At 40.6% G+C, this 19,462-nt stretch overlaps 1 protein-coding gene across 1 annotated transcript; it reads right to left on the minus strand.

Moving 5' to 3' along the window:
- Nucleotides 1–1,997: 1,997 nt before the first annotated feature.
- Nucleotides 1,998–17,294, minus strand: LOC311234785 (uncharacterized protein). Its single transcript, XM_084322029.1, has 4 exons — nt 16,840–17,294; nt 13,621–13,671; nt 11,709–11,870; nt 1,998–4,322 (listed from the first exon to the last, which is right to left on the minus strand). The coding sequence occupies exons 1-4, from the start codon at nt 17,141–17,143 to the stop codon at nt 4,129–4,131; spliced, it is 711 nt and encodes a 236-aa protein (XP_084178155.1). The 5' UTR covers nt 17,144–17,294; the 3' UTR covers nt 1,998–4,128.
- Between the last annotated feature and the right edge of the window lie 2,168 nt (nt 17,295–19,462).

Raw genomic sequence — 19,462 nt, forward strand, 5'->3', positions numbered from 1 at the left:
ACCAGAGAAAGACTTTCGTCTTGTTTACATCAGGGTCCCCCATTTTCAATTCATCATAACATATATGACATACATGACATACAGATAGACAGTACTGCTACATCTATACATTTATGACATACCAGATTTGCAAATACAGTACTGTTTGTGATACGAAAAGAGTCCAGAAAAGAGAGTATATACATTTGACGTAGAACCTGTACATTGGAGGAGGTTGGGTAGGTGGGGTGGGGTTGGGGGGATGGGGGACACTGTACATTGGAGGTGGTTGGGTGGGTGGGGTTGGGTAGGAGGGGTGGGTGGGTGGGGGACACTGTACAAGCAAAACTGTACATTGGAATATTGACAAAACCATACTTGGTCATTTACTGTACATTGGAGGGGGTTGTGTTAGGACATTTACAGGGGCCAGTTTCGAATTGCAGTCTCCCGTAGGTGTTCTTTGAGAGTGTTTTTGAAAGTGGGTAGTGATTCACATTCCTTTACAGCTTTGGGTAGGGCGTTCCACATTGATGTGGCATAATTGCGAAACGGGTTTAGTCCCTTGTTTGAGCCGAATCTGGGTTTAACATGATTTGAGCTCCCTCTGGTGTTGTGATCGTGGTATTCACTGACCTTTGGGAAGTATTTTGACATGTACATGGGTACCTTGGTTGTGTAGTGTATCTTGTAGACCAGGCCCATTGCAAGTTGCTGCCCAGTCGTCTACTCTAAGCCATCCTAGGTTGTCAAAGTGGGCAGGGGTGATCAAAGTCCTTTTAGCTTGGCCCTCAGAGCCCACCACTTCTAAATATTCTATATATTTTTTAAAGTGACATATAAAAACGCCACTGTGCGTGCGTGCACGTGTATGTGTGTGTGGGGGGGCCTCCACAAGAATCTGGCCCAGGGGCCTCTGAAGTCTTAATCTGGCCTTGCGCATGCCTGAATACATTACAGCTCAATACATACAATTGTTAAGGGGATGCAGACCAGAGAAAGACTTTCGTCTTGTTTACATCAGGGTCCCCCATTTTCAATTCATCATAACATACATGACATACAGATAGACAATACTAACGTAGAGTGACGCGGGACGGTGATCTGTGGCTCGCGGGACGGTGGTCTGGGGCTCGCGGGACGGTCCACACACCGCTATCAGTGTTCTTCTTCCCCGCCAATGAAGTATTCACCCAAAGACCCAATACCGTGGCAACAACTACCCCACTACCGGTAGAATAAGTGGGAAGTGATGCAAACCGTCTTGTCGTGTTTTGAACATTTATGTTGTGTTGATGGAATCACGTTAATATAGAGAGATGAGGCTGCAGGCTGTTAGCAGAACTAGCGCAAAGGCGTAGAGTCAGTGGCCAATCAGATTGCGCAAACCGAACGCGGAAGTGAAACTCCGTCAGGGAAAAATACACGCGCCCCCCAGGCCTGAGGGATTCGATGGCGAAAGGACTGCTGAACTTCAACCCCCACATGTTCAGCGTCAAACACTTCATTTCCTGCATTCTGGTGTACCTTTTCTGCATCAATCTATGGTGGAAATGTGTTTATGTGAAGGAAAAGGCAACATTCAAGTACCCGCAGCGCTGACACAAATATAATGGAATATAACCCAACGTCTGCGGTTGAGATGGTATGGTCCCGTAAGGGTGCCTGAAATTGTTGGTTAATTATATAGTGAAGGATATGTGTTAAAATTATTATCATCATTCATGTTAGCTATATTTTTTGAGGGGGACAAATGTACCTCTTCTCAATATTGAGGGGGACACATCCCCTGCAACCCCCCCTAAAACTAGCGTGTTTCAACTTTTCTGGATATTGAGTACCATTCTGTCCTATTGCGCCCTCTACTGACTACCAAGAGACATATCGCTGCATTTCTGCTCTCGTCAGTCTGACTCTGTACTCACTCAACCAGACTGCACAGGGTATGTTTTTAAAGCAGTGCGATTCAAATGGGAGAATTACAAGTTCTAATGTTGTAACAAAACAAGGGATCAATATAACTTCCAAAGATTCTTTTATTAACGTTTACAACAGACATGGAATAAATGCATACATCAATCACACAACAAGGAAGAGACTGAATCCATCTCAGTTACATGGACAGACCTTTAACATGGCTTTAAATGTTCCCAAAGAGACTAGATTAGTCAAGAGTAGGATTATTAGTATTATTCAAAGTTCAGGGACTGGGAGACCCATGTTACTGGCCAACCACTATATCAGCGATGGCCAGGGCTTGACGTTGACACCTGCCCAGGGCTAGTGAGTGGCTAGTGACTTTGGAAAACCCACTAGCCACAGTGGCTAGTGAGCCAAAAAGTTTACGTCAAGCCCTGCATAGCTGTGTCAATGATAATGTTCACAGCGTTTGGAGCAATAATATAATTGCTAGGTTCAACACAACTCTTCCACATCTACACCGTCCATTTTGTCCCAGTCAGCCGTTGCCCCAACTGGAGCTCCTTTTGCGGCTGAGTCACTGGTCGCAGGCAGTAGTAAACAATGGAGTCAACAGTCAGAAGCACAGTTGTACAGTTGGCGTGTAGCAGTATGATTACAATGATACTGTCCCCAGCAGGGGTTAGTGAAGAAGAAATGACCTATATTTATTACTTTTTGGGTGGGGGCGTGAGTGCAGGGATTTTTGGCTAGTGAAAATGCTGAGTGGCTAGTGACTTTGGAAAACCACTAGCCACAGTGGCTAGTGAGCCAAAAAGTTAACGTCAAGCCCTGGCGATGGCTGTTTGAATGTAGAGCTATTCAACACATATTTTAACAAATACCTCTAAATAAATACCATCACCAACCTGGGTGAAAAGATTTACCCCCACCTAAATTTTGATGCCCACATCAAACACATATGCAAAACATGTATGAGAGAATCGATATTTCAGCGCACCTCTATAGCGTGCATAAGTACACATATACTATCGATAATCTAGCGTTTATTTGAAAACTATTCATAAATAGGCCGAAAAATGACAACGTTTGTGTAACCAGAATATTCCAGTAAATGCCGTTTATCACGGAATCTATATATTTCCCTTGAAAACAAGGGCTTTTAAAAATTTACATTTAGTCATTTAGCTGACGCTTTTATCCAAAGCGACTTACAAGTTCTGTACGACAAGACAGCAAGAAGGGTACAACTCTATCAGCTGAGTAAACAATGTTCATCAAAGTGTTGCGTGTTACAGTGTAGGTTCGTTTATTAGGACAAGTGCATGACAGTAAGGTTAGTCAGGGTTAGATTATTATTATAATTTTTTTATATATCAATATATATATATATATTTTTTTTTATGCTATAAAACGGAAATGAAACCAATTATAAAACAATCCGTTTCGACAATGTTGACTGCAAACAAGTCATTGATAAGCGACAGGCAGATTAGACACATAGCCATAATTTAAGACAGAGATTATGCGTTCACAACGCTATCATTGAAGTGGGTGGTGGCATTTAACCATGCTTCACCATGTTAATGGCCGGTACTGAAAGTGTTAAAAGAGGACTAAAAAACATACCCCTTCAAAAAGCCTTCTTAGTTTTAACCTTTTTATACATGCCTTGTGTGTTTTATCCCTTTTTTCTATGTTTTTATGCCTTGTTTTTTTAAAGTCTATGTTTTTACCCTGTAAGCACTCTGAGATTTGGTTTCCAAATGTAGAGTGCACTATAAATTGAATGCATAATTTATTATTATTAAATAATAAATACCAATAAATAACAACTTTACTGACGAGGAAGGCTGGATTATATGCGTTACGGTCGGGACAGGTACAGGAGGAGAGAATGCTACGTTACATTAGGTTTGACCTGAATTAACCAGCAATCAAGTCGGTGCCATCAGGGCCGTTTCTCCCGGGCGGTTTCGGGGCCGATGTTTTGGCTTCTATGGTCTGGGTCCAGGCATCGGACTTGTAGAGCTGCTCATCTTTAGGGCTTTCTGGTTCAGACTTCTGCTCATCTTTAGGGCTTTCTGGTTCAGACTTCTGCTCATCTTTAGGGCTTTCTGGTTCAGACTTCTGCTCATCTTTAGGGATTTCGGGTTCAGACTTCTGCTCATCTTTAGGGCTTTCGGGTTCAGACTTCTGCTCATCTTTAGGGCTTTCGGGTTCAGACTTCTACTTATCTTTAGGGCTTTCTGGTTCAGACTTCTGGGGTTCGCCATCGGGTCCCGACTTTGGGTCAGTGTTGGAGCCGCCAGGTCCGGAGTCGGAGGTAAACGCTCCGACGGCTCCCGCGGTGGCTCCGCCCACCACGGCGGCTCCCGCCCCGGCCACCACAGCAGACGCCCCCGCAGACAGACCCACGGCTCCTGGATGGAGGAAAGACACGCAGTTAAACCCATTATAGAGTCAAATCAATGGACATTATACTGCGTATACCTCCTGGGAAACAATGAAGTAGCAATTGTCCATAAACAACATAGCCTATAGCAGCGTGTCTACATGCAAATCAGATCACAATTGTAAAGTTTAGGGGAGAAAAGGTTATTAAAATGTTCCTCAAACCAGGATTTAAGTCAAATCTCAATTTCTTTTCTAGCTCCTCCTTCTCTTCTAATTGTTTCTTTATTTCTTTCATCTGCTCCCTTGTATCCTCCCCCGTTTGTTTCTCAAGTTCTCAGATTTCCCTGTAACTCATCATATCTTAACCTCCTAATCTTATTTAAATATGCCGTTTTAGAAATTAGGTACCCTCTCATAATTGCTTTGATTGTGTCCCATATAATAGTTGGATTCACTTGGCTGTTCATTATATTTTATACATTCAGTTATTTCCTTCCTAATCTGATCCACAATGTCTTCATTATTTAAAATTCCCACGTTTAACCTCCAAAGTGTGTCACATTGTCTATTGTTCAGATGTATGTTCAAATAGATCATATTGTGGTCTGAAATATCCGCCGTCCCTATTGAACAGTCTATCACCCTATGTCTCTCTCTCACATCTATTAAAAAGAAGTCTAGCCTGGAGTACACCTTGTGGGTTGCAGAGTAGTGGGTATAGTCTGTCTCCTGCATGCAGGTTTCTCCACACCTCCATCAGCCCACCTAGAAATTTAGATCCTTTGATCTCTGATAGTTACGTCTGGTTTTGCTTGTAGTGTCTAGGGAATAGTTCAGTATAGTATTCCATTCCCCTGCACATATTAATCCCTTCCGCTTCGGAGGTTATTGTATCAAATAGGAGTTTTTTCTATCGCTCTCCGGGGGGGGGGTATATGTATTTACTAGAGTTATCAGGACATTGTCTATCTTTCCTTTGACTATTGTGTATCTCCCCTCTTCATCCTTTTTCTCTTTTATCAGTTCAAAATTAAGAGTTTGAAATTAGAGTTGCCAGTCCCCTTTTCCTGTTATTCTTGCAAGAACAAAAAAATTAATTCAGGTATCCAAACTTTCAGCTTTTCATGTTCTTGTTTTGACATGCATGTTTCTTGTAGGAAGATCACTTGTGTCATCTCTTTCTTAATTTTGGCTAAGATTCTACTTCTCTTAAATGGGTTACTTAGGCCATTTTGATTTGAACCGCATGCGTGATGTCACACCAATAGTCGTTAAAAGATATAATATAATCTGCCAAATTGGAATTCCTGGTAAATATCAACGGCTGCTTGTTCCCAATTTATATATTCATAGATCATTGTATTCTCAACTAGAAAGGTGCAGTCAGTAGAGAGCAGATCTCCACCAGGTGGCAGCCACACATTTATTTTCTAGCCTACACATAAGGTAGGGGGCGGGGAAAACAGACCAATGAAAGCAAATCTCATTGCAGTATTCCCATTACATTATGAGACTATTAGACACTATTTAGACACTATTTGACTAATACACAATATTAGACTATTACACTATTTTACACCATTATACTGTTACACACTATTACAATAGCACTCCATTATACCATTATACACTATTACACTATTATTATACTATTACTCTGAGCAGTGGTACCTGTGTAGTATCATCCCCTGTCTTCAAAAGGTGTAACTTCCCCTGAATATGTATTTCAATGAAAAATGGTAATTAATTCAAATAAGATACTCGTCGTTGACCAATGTGAAAAAATATTCCAGCATTCACTTCCCTGGCCTGCTATGTGGATAGACACGCTGCCTGGTGGAGATAATGAGGGTAAAGGTGTAGAGATGCTGCTAAGCCATTTTAAGTAGTTTATGGTGAAAAAACCACTTATAGGCAGAGGAAAGATATCGTTTGTAGTGGAAGGAGTAGTTTCCTTCAGTGGGAGAAGAATGCCCATGTAAGAATTAGGAAAAAGAGGGTTCAGTGAAATAATCACCTCAGAGACACTTGGTATGTATATCTTTTTAATTTTTGTTAATTGTTCATTTAAATGACTATAATTTAGAGTTAAATGGTTAAATGAAATTCAAACTAAATAGATTTTGTCTGTTTAAATTAAAATAAGTTTCATTTATCTGGAAGGAAAAAACTAATCATGTTTAATGAAAAAAACAACTTGAAGATATATTTCAGAATGCAATTGTTATTTGTAGAGTGGCTAGTTTTGTGCGTCTTTCTTTAAAGGTCATCAACCTACTCATCACTTCAATGATTCAACATGTGTGGAATACAATGGGCCTCATTCAACAATACTCTTATTATTTTTCTTATATTCTTGCTTACCTGTCTGTTAAGAGAACAATAAGAAAAGCCACCGCCACATTCATCAAGCCGCTCTTTTTTTTTTTTTACTTTTTTTTTTTTAGCGTTTATCGCTTTTCTGGTCAAGCATGACCGACAGATACAGGGTGAAACGGGATATAGAGCAGGGGAAGACATTCTGGCAAATGACGGCGGGTCCGGGAATCGAACTCGGAGTCCACCAGATCCGTGACGCAGCACGGTTTTCCCCGACGCAGAAATAGCGCCGAGATATGCGGTGAGCTACTGGAGCCCCCCTATCAAGCCGTTCTTAACGTCGAAATCTGTGCTTACCCAGGAGATTTGCATGATGAATCCCACTCACTTAAACTCAAAAGCGCATTCGCGCTAAATCATTTGCATACAGACACGCCCACCATCTCCTTATAAGGCGAATGAGGCGTGTGTAAAACAGTCGTGGTTCGGCATCTGATCGCTGTCTGATATATTCAACAGGAAGCGATTTGCGACTGATGTCAAAATGACACACACACACGTCTCACGACTTGCGACTCAGTGCATGCGTGTGTGTTCCTGTGGGTCACTCATCGCATGTGTATTAACACTTTGATCGCCATGGGTTAAATTCATAATTTACCATCCCTAGCCAGCTCTATTTGTCTATGGAGAAGTTCCCCTTCTTTGCAGGGCTATAACCTTTTAAATTCTATTGCTAGATTGCCATTATTATGGCCCATTCAATGTCCTATATCCATTGTTCAGGCTGTAGCAACGATATACTTTTTCATTCACATATTCATACTAAAATATGGTCTAAAGTATAAATATGTTTTTATAGTTTTCTGCAGCTTTCTCCAGAACTTGATTTATAGCTCCAAATGCATTATATTGATGATGAAATACAGTTTGATAGCAATCGGCACGAGATAAAAAATTTCAACTGGACGTGGTTCTAGAAGTTACTACGTATCATCCGATATTGACCGGATGGGCGAGGGGGCGTTTATAATTCCGTGGGCAACATTATACCATTCGTCTAGTGTGGGTCATATGGTCATCAGAGCAGTTTATATGGAATACGTTAAAAAATAACGCTGGATCTTACCGTATGTTCCTCGCGCCGTTGGACGATCAGCGTGGAGTAGACCGTTTTCGATTATGGGATGTTGATCCTGATGAACCATTTCCAGGTTGTATAATACTATATACGTCCAAATAACATTGTTTATTGAGTTAGGGCGAGCGATTGATCATCCAGTGTGTTGAGATGGAGTCCGGCTACCGATCGCGAGTGCCCGGACGACATATGGATGAGCACTTCCTGTTTGGCGCGCCCCTCCCTCTTGGCCGATCGGCCACCAGATGGCGCTCTCGAACCGTTAGACAGTTGAGTGGAGCTCACCAGTACATCTCATGGCTCCGGAGGAGAAATATGATTTCGATCACAGATTTTTGAATTATTGATATCAAAGACGAGTTACGGCATCTTCGGCAGAATGAGCATGGCTAGGAATGACGTCTAAACACGTCATCGGCGATTAAAGTGTTAATCTGATGACAAATAAAGACTTATACTTGGACGTATACGTACTGTATAGTGCGAAATAAATCGTTCCAGCAAAGTAGGCTTTGTCAATACTGAACGACTGGCTGCGCGCTTGTCAAGAACCAATCACGCAGTATACTGATATATATGCCGCAGATCTATGCTCTCTCCTTTCAGAGAGAGATGACAGGTGACAGATCCGGTATTTCCGAACCTATATATGGGCAGCCAGCGTCTAACTGTTCTAACAGCAATATATAATCCATTTCAGAAGCAGAACGCACGCAATAAGTTATAATAATAATAATAATTATTGAAAAGTTCTGGGTTTATAAAGTCGTATTTGGGGGCAATTGACCAATGGTTTGCTTTCAACCCATGAACTCCTTCCTCTCTCACCATTTTATATATTTTTTTTTAATTGTATCTACTAAAACTGTATTGTATTATATTGTTTGTTTTGTAAAGTGTCTTTGAGAATTAGGAAAAGCGCTATATAAATCTTATGTATTATAATTATTATGAATGGTAGGCTTTTTTAAATGTTTCTCATCTGGGTAAGAGTTTCTTATCTGGGTAAGAGTGCTCTCGACCACTTAGAATTTGGTCTTGCTGAGAGAAAAGCAACAATAAGAAAACATTGCTGAATCCTGGTAAGAACCAAATAAGAGGAAATGCTAGTTAAGAACTAAATCTGTTCTTATATCGCTTCATGAATGAGGCCCAATGATTCTTCATTAAATCTGTAATCATTGGAGTAGAGTTGTCCAGCGTCCTCTGTTGGTGTTCAAGCTATTTATCAAGTTTAGGCAGCACTGAGACCAAAAAAACAAATAACTTGACAACCCAACAACATCCATCAGCAGCAGGACAATAATGGATGGTAAATAGACTATATATATATAATTTATATTTACATTTACATTTAGTCATTAGTCATTATGTAGCATTATGTTGCTTGCCTTTCCACAAGATTGTGGGATCTACAATTTTACAAATGTCGTTAAAATCAACTACCGTATTTAATTAGTTGACAAAATCCTGTTAGTCGACTAATCATTTCTGTAGTTAGGGAGAGCCCTAATAATTACCTTACAAATTTGTACACTTCACCACAAGAGTCCAGTAAACCCATTCGCTGTATACAAACATACCGTGTACGAGCCAATCAGCAATACCAGTCACTATGTTGCCCATGCAGGACCTTAACCTTGTTCCCAGTTTTATCTCCGTGAGATAAAGCCTGGTAAAGAACTATGGCCGAAAGTGTCTATGGGGTAGAATTTCCGGTGTATGTGCTTCCCCTGGAAGCTGCCTCCGAACGGACCTGTCGGCAAACAAGCTAGAATGTCCCGGTCATGTCCCGGTCATGTAGTAAATTCTTCAGGCAAAGCCGTTGCAGTGGTTTAAACGAGGAAATATTGTGCACTTCACACATTTCTACAATTGTTTTGTCGAAACCGGAAAGCCTGTAGCCTGTACTTCCTGTACACTTTAGGAGGCATATTAGACCGCTAGCATGGCAAACAAATGCAAATATATTGTAGTCTGCTTGGTTGTTCTGACCAGGATTACGTTCCTTTTTGCCCCCGTGATGCGCGCACACTAGGGATGGGTACCGAATCCAGTACTTTTAAGTAGGGATGTCCGATATTATCGGCCTAACGATATTATCGGCCGATATCGGCATACAAATGTGATATCGGAAAATATCGGTATCGGTAAAAAATAATAATAATTTTTCATTTTTTTTACATTTCTATAACCTTTATTTACCCAGGCAAGCAAGTAAGAACAAATTCTGATTTTATTTATTGTCAAAAGTATGCATAATGTTGTGTTAATTCCACAACAAGAGATATGTAATGTTAATTACCTGAAATTATTCCATATTTTGGGGGGGGAAACCCTGCATATATCGGTATCGGTTGATATCGGTATCGGAAATTAAGAGTTGGACAATATAGGTAAAAAAGCCAATATCGAGCATCCCTACTTTTAAGGGTATTGACCGAATCACGTCGGTACTACCGAGTACCGATTCACATGAGATCTACCGGTGCCACATTTCGGTAATGAGAATTTTATTTGAATTATTATTTTCTTTTGTCCGATGATGTCAACGTTTTGTTTACCGCAAAACGAAACCTATGAAGTGTGCCGCACGTTCACACGCACAATACACCTAGGATTTGACTTGATTCAACAACAAGCAGTTGTTCAGCATTTTCAGGTATATTTATTTAAATACATAGATGTGTACCTTTTAGTTCCACAGAATAGTTCATTGCTGCTAGAGTGGTTGTTTAATCGTTTTATACTTGTTATTTTATAAAACATAATTTTTTATTTAAAGATGTGTGTGTATATATATATATATACACATTAACAAATTGTTCTAAATAAGTAATAATGATAATAAATAATTAGAAGTTTGGACTCATTTTTTACAACCGAGGTAGGTAAATTACATTTTTAGAGAATAAAGTACAGAAAAAAGGTACCGTTGGGTACCGGTATCGATTCACAGGTACCGGTATCGGTTCAAATGTGAACGGTACCCAACCCTAGCACACACAGAGTCTGACTTATACAGCGAACAGGTCTATGGTAGAATAGTGTCTCCGGGTCAGACTTGGTGGAATTGAGCTAGACGCTTGATAACTTGCATTAACATAACAAATTAGTCTTCATCCATCTTCTGTCATTTCACTTACTGCTCGTGTCGCCCCGGGAAACCATGGCAACACCCTCTTTGCAAAAGGAAGCAACTTCTTGGTCTTAATTATGAGACGCACACCACTTCACCTCATCCGTAGCTAACAGTGTATTGCACTACCACAGGACCTAGCATGTCCTACCATGCTCTGTAAATAACTCATGTACAGATACCGATATGCCCTACTTTGTTACTTGTTATTGCAGAATGTCATTCTATTGGATTCTTATTATATATTACTATTGTAATTATGCACATCGTTGCGGGCAAGACCCCCCGCATTTCATTGTATACTTGTATGCCGTGACAAATAAAACTCTTGTATCTTGTATCTTCAAGTATTCAATCGGACCAGAGGCTATCGATTCTCAGGACCTACAAACCAAGCTATCGGCATTCATTTCACAATGACTTATGTGGGGTCGTCATAGGACTTTTGTCGACTAATATGTCAAATTAGAGATTCCCAATTTCCAGAGGGACCTCTTTAAATCTAGTGTTTACCAACACTTTTTTGGTAGCCTAAGGTCAAGTCAACCAATTAAATCTGTTATGAGGGGGGCAGCCCTGGAATTATGTTGATTTTTATAACATTCTTTAAAAAAAATTATTCTACATGTTGTACTTTAGTAGAGTCAGCAGCTCTAAAACAGTAAAGCACAAATCTGTACGGGGACTCCCTAAAAACCTGGCATCTCGTGTCCTACCTTACCCACCCATTGGATGCGGTGCATAACGCGGTACATGAGATACCAAGTTTTTTAGTGAATTCCTCTGTGCAAAGCATCTGTCCACTTCTCTTACCGACAGACTGGAGGATGGCCACAAGGCTCCCGGCTGCCACCGCTCCCCCATTGGCTATGGCTGCCGATGACATCATGCTGGCAGCCAATGAGCCTGCAGCGATTCCGGCAGACGTGAATCCGACTCCTGCCAGGATAAATGGAGCCGCCACCACTGCACCGACTGGAAACAGAGAATATGGGCAAAAGAACGTGATTCAGGCTGGCTCGTGATGCTAGTACCAGTAATGCTGCGTTCACATGGATTCAGGCAGACAACAGGCGGCAAACTCATTTTAGTGGATGAGAGCGGGTAAAAACCAGACGAGGCATTGCCGTCAACAGTGAAATTATTATAACTTTTGATGTATTTTTGGTTACTTTTGCTCACCCAAAATAGCACACTTTTTATAAGTTGACTTAAGTACAACTTAAAGGAGAACTCCAACATTTTGGGAAATTAGCTTATTTGCCATCTACCCTGGAGTTAGACAAGAAGATGCATACCTTTTTCTTCTCTGTGCATGCAGTAGGAGTAGGAAGACGTTGGGAACTAGGCTAATGGAGGAACCTACTTCCAGTGACTGACGCTAAGCTAGGCTAACAGTGCGCGTCTTCCTACTCCTACTGCATGCACAGAGAAGAAAAAGGTATGCATCTTAACACTCTAACATTTTGGGAACCCTGGAGTTAGACAAGAAGATACATACCTTTTTCTTCTCTGTGCATGCAGTAGGAGTAGGAAGATGTTTGGAACTAGGCTAATGGAGGAACCTACTTCCAGTAACTGACGCTAAGCTAGGCTAACGGTGCGTGTCTTCCTACTCCTACTGCATGCACAGAGAAGAAAAAGGGTATGTATCTTCTTGTCTAACTCCAGGGTAGATGCCAAATAAGCTAATTTCCCAAAATGTTGGAGTTTTCCTTTAAGTTTGGTAAACATCTCCCATGTTTTTGGTGTACTTACAGCATATCAATGAATATCAAAGAAAGTGTCCACTTACAACCAGAATACCACAACAGTGGGTCGTTCATATGGACTCTTCTCGTGAATGCGGTAAACATGACCCAATTTACCAGGGATGTTTTTTCGTTAGCAAGTTTTGGCGAAAATGCATGTGTTAAAAAAACTATAAACGAGACTTGGATTATACTGTACAATGCATTTGATAGTTTGTAAACTGATGGTGCATAATGTATTTGAGTGTTTGTAAACTGATAGTGTACAATGTATTTGAGAGTTTGTAAACTAAACTGATGGTGCATAATGTATTTGAGTGTTTGTAAACTGATAGTGTACAATGTACCGGTATGAGTTTGTAAACTGATAGTTTTCCTAAAGTTGTAGTTAGTGAACTAACAGCTAGATAAAGTTGTAGTTAGTGAACTAACACAGCTAGATAAAGTTGTAGTTAGTGAACTAACACAGCTAGATAAAGTTGTAGTTAGTGAACTAACACAGCTAGATAAGGTTGTAGTTAGTGAACTAACAGCTAGATAAAGTTGTAGTTGGTGAACTAACAGCTAGATAAGGTTGTAGTTAGTGAACTAACAGCTAGATAAAGTTGTAGTTGGTGAACTAACAGCTAGATATTTGGGAGTTTCAGCAGGCCAACGTTGTTTCCAGGAACTAAAGCATTAATTCATAAAGTTACATTGTTGGTGCTTGAAATGTCTGAGCTTCCATGCTAACGTAGTTTGTTTTAATTGGTGCCAGTAAAAACAAGGGAAAATATATATATTTTAAGACTAAACGATGTTTGCAGAAACTAAATCGATTTAATTTTTTTTAAATAAATAATTTAACAACTATTCGAATATTCAAAAATCGATGCCCATCCCTAGTACCCAAACATGTGTTTGTGAGAGGGATATGCAGTTTCCCTAAGGGGATTAATAAAGTTATTAAAATGTAACTCAAAAAACAATCTTACCTCCTCCAATCACAGTTGCCCCCACTGCTGACCCAGCGATTATAAGACTCCCTGTTGCAGAAAGAAGAGAATACATGTAATGTTAGATGGTGTCATTTCTGCTAGCAACTGTTCTCAGGCCAGAATACAGAAATAGCTGGGCCTCTGAAGAAGGCAGGTGAATGGGCCCTCCCCAAAACCTGCTTAAAATCCTATCATAATATTAAACAGGTTTGTTATCCATGCCTAGCAGCGGGGCCTCAGAGTCCTGTAAATATGAGCAGTTGAGTTTAAAGGACAATACCACTTTGACATGTGGATTCCAAGTCATTCTTCTTAAAAGGACCATTCCAGTCTTTTTGACATGTGGGTTCTTGCCTTGATGAAAGTCTTAAACATCACATAAACCAATGAAAGTAAGTCACCACATCCGACTAAAATGCCATGCTAACATCTGAGGTGCTTTTCTTTTTTTAAATAACCCCCCCCCCCCCCCCCCCGAAAGGCTTATATTGTGCCTTTAATAATATGTAGACAGTGTACCTTAATATGTAGATAGACAGTGTACATACTGTCTGACTGTGATTAGACAATGCACCTACTGTGACTGGGATTATAGACCGTGCATCTACGGTCTGAATGATTATAGAGACAGTGTACCTACTATCTGACTGTGATTATAGACAGTGTACCTACTGTCTAGTCAGTGTACCACTACCTACTGTCTGACTGACTGTGATTATTTACATTATAGACAAAGACAATGCACCTACTGTCTGACTGATTATAGATTTGATTATTTCTCATTAACCCTTTCACTACTACACTACAGAATGTTAACCCTTTCACTACCACACTACAGACGGTGGCTTCATTGGTTGTTTTCTTTGTTTATTTACTTAATCTAGTACGATATACCTTTTGCTAAATGGACAAATCCTGGAAAAACACACAGACCTGGTAGCACTCAAATTCTTCCAAAACCACCAGGTTTATAACCAGGGGTGCAGTGGTCCTGCCACGCGGTACCACACCATCCCAGCACTTTTCTGAGCAGAAGTACACTCACAGAAGTGCACGCGCACACAAAAATGCGTTCACAACTTTCACTCGACTCGTCGTCCGTGCGCCAAGTACCGGTACTCAGCTATCACCTAGTATTTGCATAACACTAGCATAGCAATAGCATAACAAAGAACGAGAAGTGCAAAACCAAAATATAAGCCCTGTACCAATTGGTGGGGGTTTGCTTGAGCTGTGGAACCTCTCAGTGTGACAAATGGTCCCGACTGGAAGGATGAGACATTTCTTGTGCTTCAGAAGGAAACTGTCAATTAAAGAAATTGTAACTACAATATTGTATCTACAATTACATTTAAAACATTGTTTGTTTTTCAACCATATCTGTTGTATAATTTATTTATATTGAAGGCTACATCCTGCTAACTTTTTCAGCTTCTCCATTTCAAGGCAATATTTACAAAAACTACACTAAAACTAGTAATTTCCTATACAAACATCATACATGTTTGTGCATAATAATCATCTGTTCTGTGCGCACGCGAGGGAACATGTATGTGCATGTACACACGCATGCACGTGGCATCATTTAAACACAGTACAGGCACTTCTGATATTACGACTGCACCCCTGTTTATAACGCAGAACGGTGGCTACTGCCGTAAAGTGAAGGTAAAGTGTTACAACATAACATCGTAACTAGACTGTGTGAATGTAGTAGGGACTTGCCCATAAACAGATATAATGTGTCATCATAATCAACTGACATTCTGGGAACAATATGCAGCCACCATACCTGGTCCAGTTCTAAACTAACTGGAATTGGGACCCGATGTTGTGATGGATTATGGTCTATGTGGATTTGATTTTAGTTTATCCCTGTGTGCTATTGATGTATTTAGGCTTTTTTTTCTTGTGAGCTGTCAATCACAAGACACCAGTTAATTGCCATGTGTCATGGCAGGTGTGTGGTTTCCTGTGTTCAGATGCTTGTTCATTTCACATTTGCCCTCAGTAGTAGAGGAATGTCTTGAGTACCGTTTCTTGGTTTTTTTTTCAACTGCTAGCTAGGCAGTGGTGGTTATTTTAAAATTGGACGTGACAAACAAGCAGCTCAGGGTGGCTCAGTTGCTGGAGCCCTCGCCTTCGAATAGCAAGGTTCTGGATTCCATACCGGGCAGTCAACTCAGCGTATCATGAGTTTACTAACTCACTGCCACTTTATTTTACTACTGCTGCTAGAATATTTGCACTAAGTTCTCTTTTACCTCTTTATTTAATTCATTAATTTCAGCTACTGTTTATATTGTAGTCCTGTATATTGTGTCCTATGTTACTTTGTTTGTATTGTCAATCTTTTTATATACCGTGGGAAGGGGGGGGGAACATAATTTAATTTCCTGTGTCTTGCACATTATGGGAAATGACAAAGTTGACTTTGAGTAGCACAGATTGGGAACTAAGACGTGCAGTAAATAATGGGTGATGGTGCTGATGGTAGGTGAATGAATGAAACCAACAGATTGCAGAATGGGTACAATACAGTACAGCTCAATACACACAATTGTTAAGGGGATGCAGACCAGAGAAAGAAGTTTGTTTTGTTTACATCAGGGTCCCCCATTTTCAATTCATAGTGAACTTATGTATTCCTAGTGTAGGGCAGTTGTAGAGTTCAAGTTTCAAGTTAAACATCTACAGTACATTAAAAAAAAAAAGGCTATTTTCACCCCACCCAACCTCCTCCAATGTACAGTTTCTACGTCAAATGTATATTCTGGACACTTTGTATCACAAACTACTGTATTTGCAAATCTGGTATGTCATAAATGTATAGATGTAGCAGTACTGTCTATCTGTATGTCGTATGTCATATGTCCTGATGAATTGAAAATGGGGACCCTGATGTAAACAAGACGAAAGTCTCTCTCTGGTCTGCATCCCCTTAACAATTGTGTGTATTGAGATGTACTGTATATTGTACCCATTATGCAATCTGTTAATAAAGTTTTCAATCAATCAATGAACCCTCCCCAAACCTGCTTAAAATCGTATAATATATGAAACATAGGTTTGGCCTATGTTGGGTTCACTCAAAAAAGGGTAGCAACCAGCCTGGAGGCACTTAATCTACTATTCCAATGTATGTTCTCCAAAGACGTTTTGTGGCCTTTAGTCCATAATGAATTGTTCGGCACTAATATTACGTCAGATACTCACTCTTCAGTTTCGCTGCTTTAATGGCGTTATAGTATGAGGTGAGGGCAGTAACCATCTCGGTGTAAGTGTTGGTCGGACCCCGTAGTAGGCTCCTTAGAACACGTAACCCTTCGTCGCCAAGGCACCGCAGCAGCCGCTCAGCCTTCTCGTCCTCTGAACAATTCTCCTGGCTCAGGTACCTGTCCAAATGCAAGATCCACTTGCTCCAAGACACCGCAGGTTTTCCATTTTTTCCCAAAAAGGCGTCCGGTGGTGCTACTAAGGATTCTGTCTCCTCGGCGCTCTTCGCAAGTTCTGCCCCCATTATTAACACAGGCCGTCTGCTGCTGTCTTGTTCAGTTTGAAGTCTATCAAACTAATGGTCTCACTCTCACCTGTGTGTGGTGTGGTGGGCCAATATATTACCTTAGTAGCGACGTGTCGAGTCATTTATGTGGGGCGGAACACCTGTCCGCGTATCGATGACGTAATATGTTATTGTTGCGGAAAGGAAACACACTGACGTTCAGTTTCAACTTCCCAGGAAGGTTCTTGGGAAACGAAAGTTAAAAATGAGAAAGGAGGCTAGATGGGAGGCCGAGTCTGTCTAAAGTGAACTTGATTGATCCATGTTGGCAGACTACACAATTCTTTGTGTGTGATATTGATTGATTGATTGAAAACTTTATTAACAGATTGCAGAATGGGTACAGTACAGTACAGCTCAATACATACAATTGTTAAGGGGATGCAGACCAGAGAAAGACTTTCGTCTTGTTTACATCAGGGTCCCCCATTTTTTTCAATTCATCGTAACATATATGACATACATGACATACAGATAGACAGAACTGCTACATCTATACATTTATGACATATCAGATTTGCAATTACAGTACTGTTTGTGATACAAAAAGAGTCCAGAAAAAAAAAGTATATACATTTGACGTAGAAACTGTACATTGGATTGGGTAGGTGGGGGTGGGGGGGGGACTGTACATTGGAGGTGGTTGGGTAGGAGTGGGTAGTGATAAGGCATATTCTTTTATTGACCTTGAAAGATGAGGAGAGGGTGTTAGCAATCAAATATTTATTACAGAGTGAATATTCAATATTACAGAGTATTTACACAAACAGCTGAGAGTGGAGAGTTCCAACTTAGCTTTGGTGAAGGCCGAGCAGAAGTCTCCTGGTCTGAATCAGATTGTCATTTTTATAGTCAGCTGGTTGGTGTTCTGAGCGAATGAGGTGCCTTTCTTCCAAATTAGCACGAAGAAAGGTTCTGGACTTTAAACAATGTCTATATAAGGTAAACAGTTGAAATGACAAGGGTCTAGAATTACATCTGTCTCCTGGTAGTTTCAGACAGCTGGGGTCATGGTGACACATAGGCCTGTTTTAATACCATATCATAATAACACATTTTAATGGTACACATATTTGTAGATATCTTATGGTTCTTACAATAGATAAATGGATTGATTCATAGGTATTATACATTATTCTAGATCCTGACAATGCTCCCTTTCAGTGGTCAGCCAAAACCGTCACCTCATCAGTTCTTGGGGCTGTGTGGCTTTTTACCAACAGCTGCACTGACCCTTCCGGTAAATAATAGATTGTGACACCTCAGTTTGGCCACAGAATAGGAAGACATGAATACATGTATCTATGGACATAAATAAATTGATTTTATCCCACAGTAGGAGTGTTTTGAGATGTTTGTAATTTTGTTTTTAGCGCCTTTGAGGTGCTTTGGTACCATGAGGTGCAAGCATAGTCGTAGTACCCTTGAATGAGTGCTCCTGCTAGAGTCTTCAGGGTATTCTTGTTTACCAGTGAGGAGATCCGGTACAAGAATCGAGTTCGTTGGTTGACTTTTTTTATTACATTGGATGCCATTTTGTCACAGGAAAGATTTGCCTCTAGGATGGAACCCAGGTAGGTAATATCTTCTTTCCTTGTGACAATATTGTCACCCACTGTAACTGAGAAGCCGTCGGTCTTGCTGAGTTTGTTATTTGAACCGAAGAGAATGGACTCTGTTTTGCCCATGTGTAATGATAGTTTGTTATCAGCGAGCCATATGCAGATTTTGCCTAGTTCTGAGCTGAGGGTTTTTTCAACCTGTAACTTGTTCTTGTCAGAGACCAGCAGGGCTGAGTCGTCCGCAAACAGGAACAAGTTGCAGTCACAAGCTGACGACATGTCATTTGCATAAATTAGGAACAGTAGCGGACCTAGTATGCTTCCTTGTGGAACACCACAGCTTACTGTGAGGGGGGGGGATAGGGTACCGTTTACCTCCACCATCTGCTCTCTCCCCTCCAGGTAGGATTGCATCCAGCTCACTGATAGACTATCAAAACCAATTGCTTTTAGCTTGTCAATCAGAATGGTGTGATTGACAGTGTCGAAGGCCTTTTGTAGGTCCAGCATGACCATGCCGCAGTATTTGCCCGCGTCCACCTCTTGTTTGATGTGGTCGTTTAAATAGAGAAGGCATGTGTCAGTGGAGTGGGATGTTCTGAAGCCAGATTGGAATTCGTAGATTAGATTTTTTTCCGCAAGGTATTTTTCGACCTGTTCGTATACAATTTTTTCCATGACTTTCGAGATGGAGGTAAGGATAGAAACAGGGCGG

The sequence above is a fragment of the Notolepis coatsorum genome (assembly GCF_963971535.1).
Source record: "Notolepis coatsorum genome assembly, chromosome: 1".
In the NCBI taxonomy this organism is placed as follows: domain Eukaryota; kingdom Metazoa; phylum Chordata; class Actinopteri; order Aulopiformes; family Paralepididae; genus Notolepis; species Notolepis coatsorum.

Coding starts and splice junctions, on each gene's coding strand:
- LOC311234785 (XM_084322029.1), bottom strand. CDS start 17,143: ATGGGGGCAGAACTTGCGAAGAGCGCCGAGGAGACAGAATCCTTAGTA. Junction 13,672..16,839: donor TAAAGCAGCGAAACTGAAGA/GTGAGTATCTGA, acceptor TTTCTGCAACAG/GGAGTCTTATAATCGCTGGG. Junction 4,323..11,708: donor GGCCATCCTCCAGTCTGTCG/GTAAGAGAAGTG, acceptor TCCTCCATCCAG/GAGCCGTGGGTCTGTCTGCG.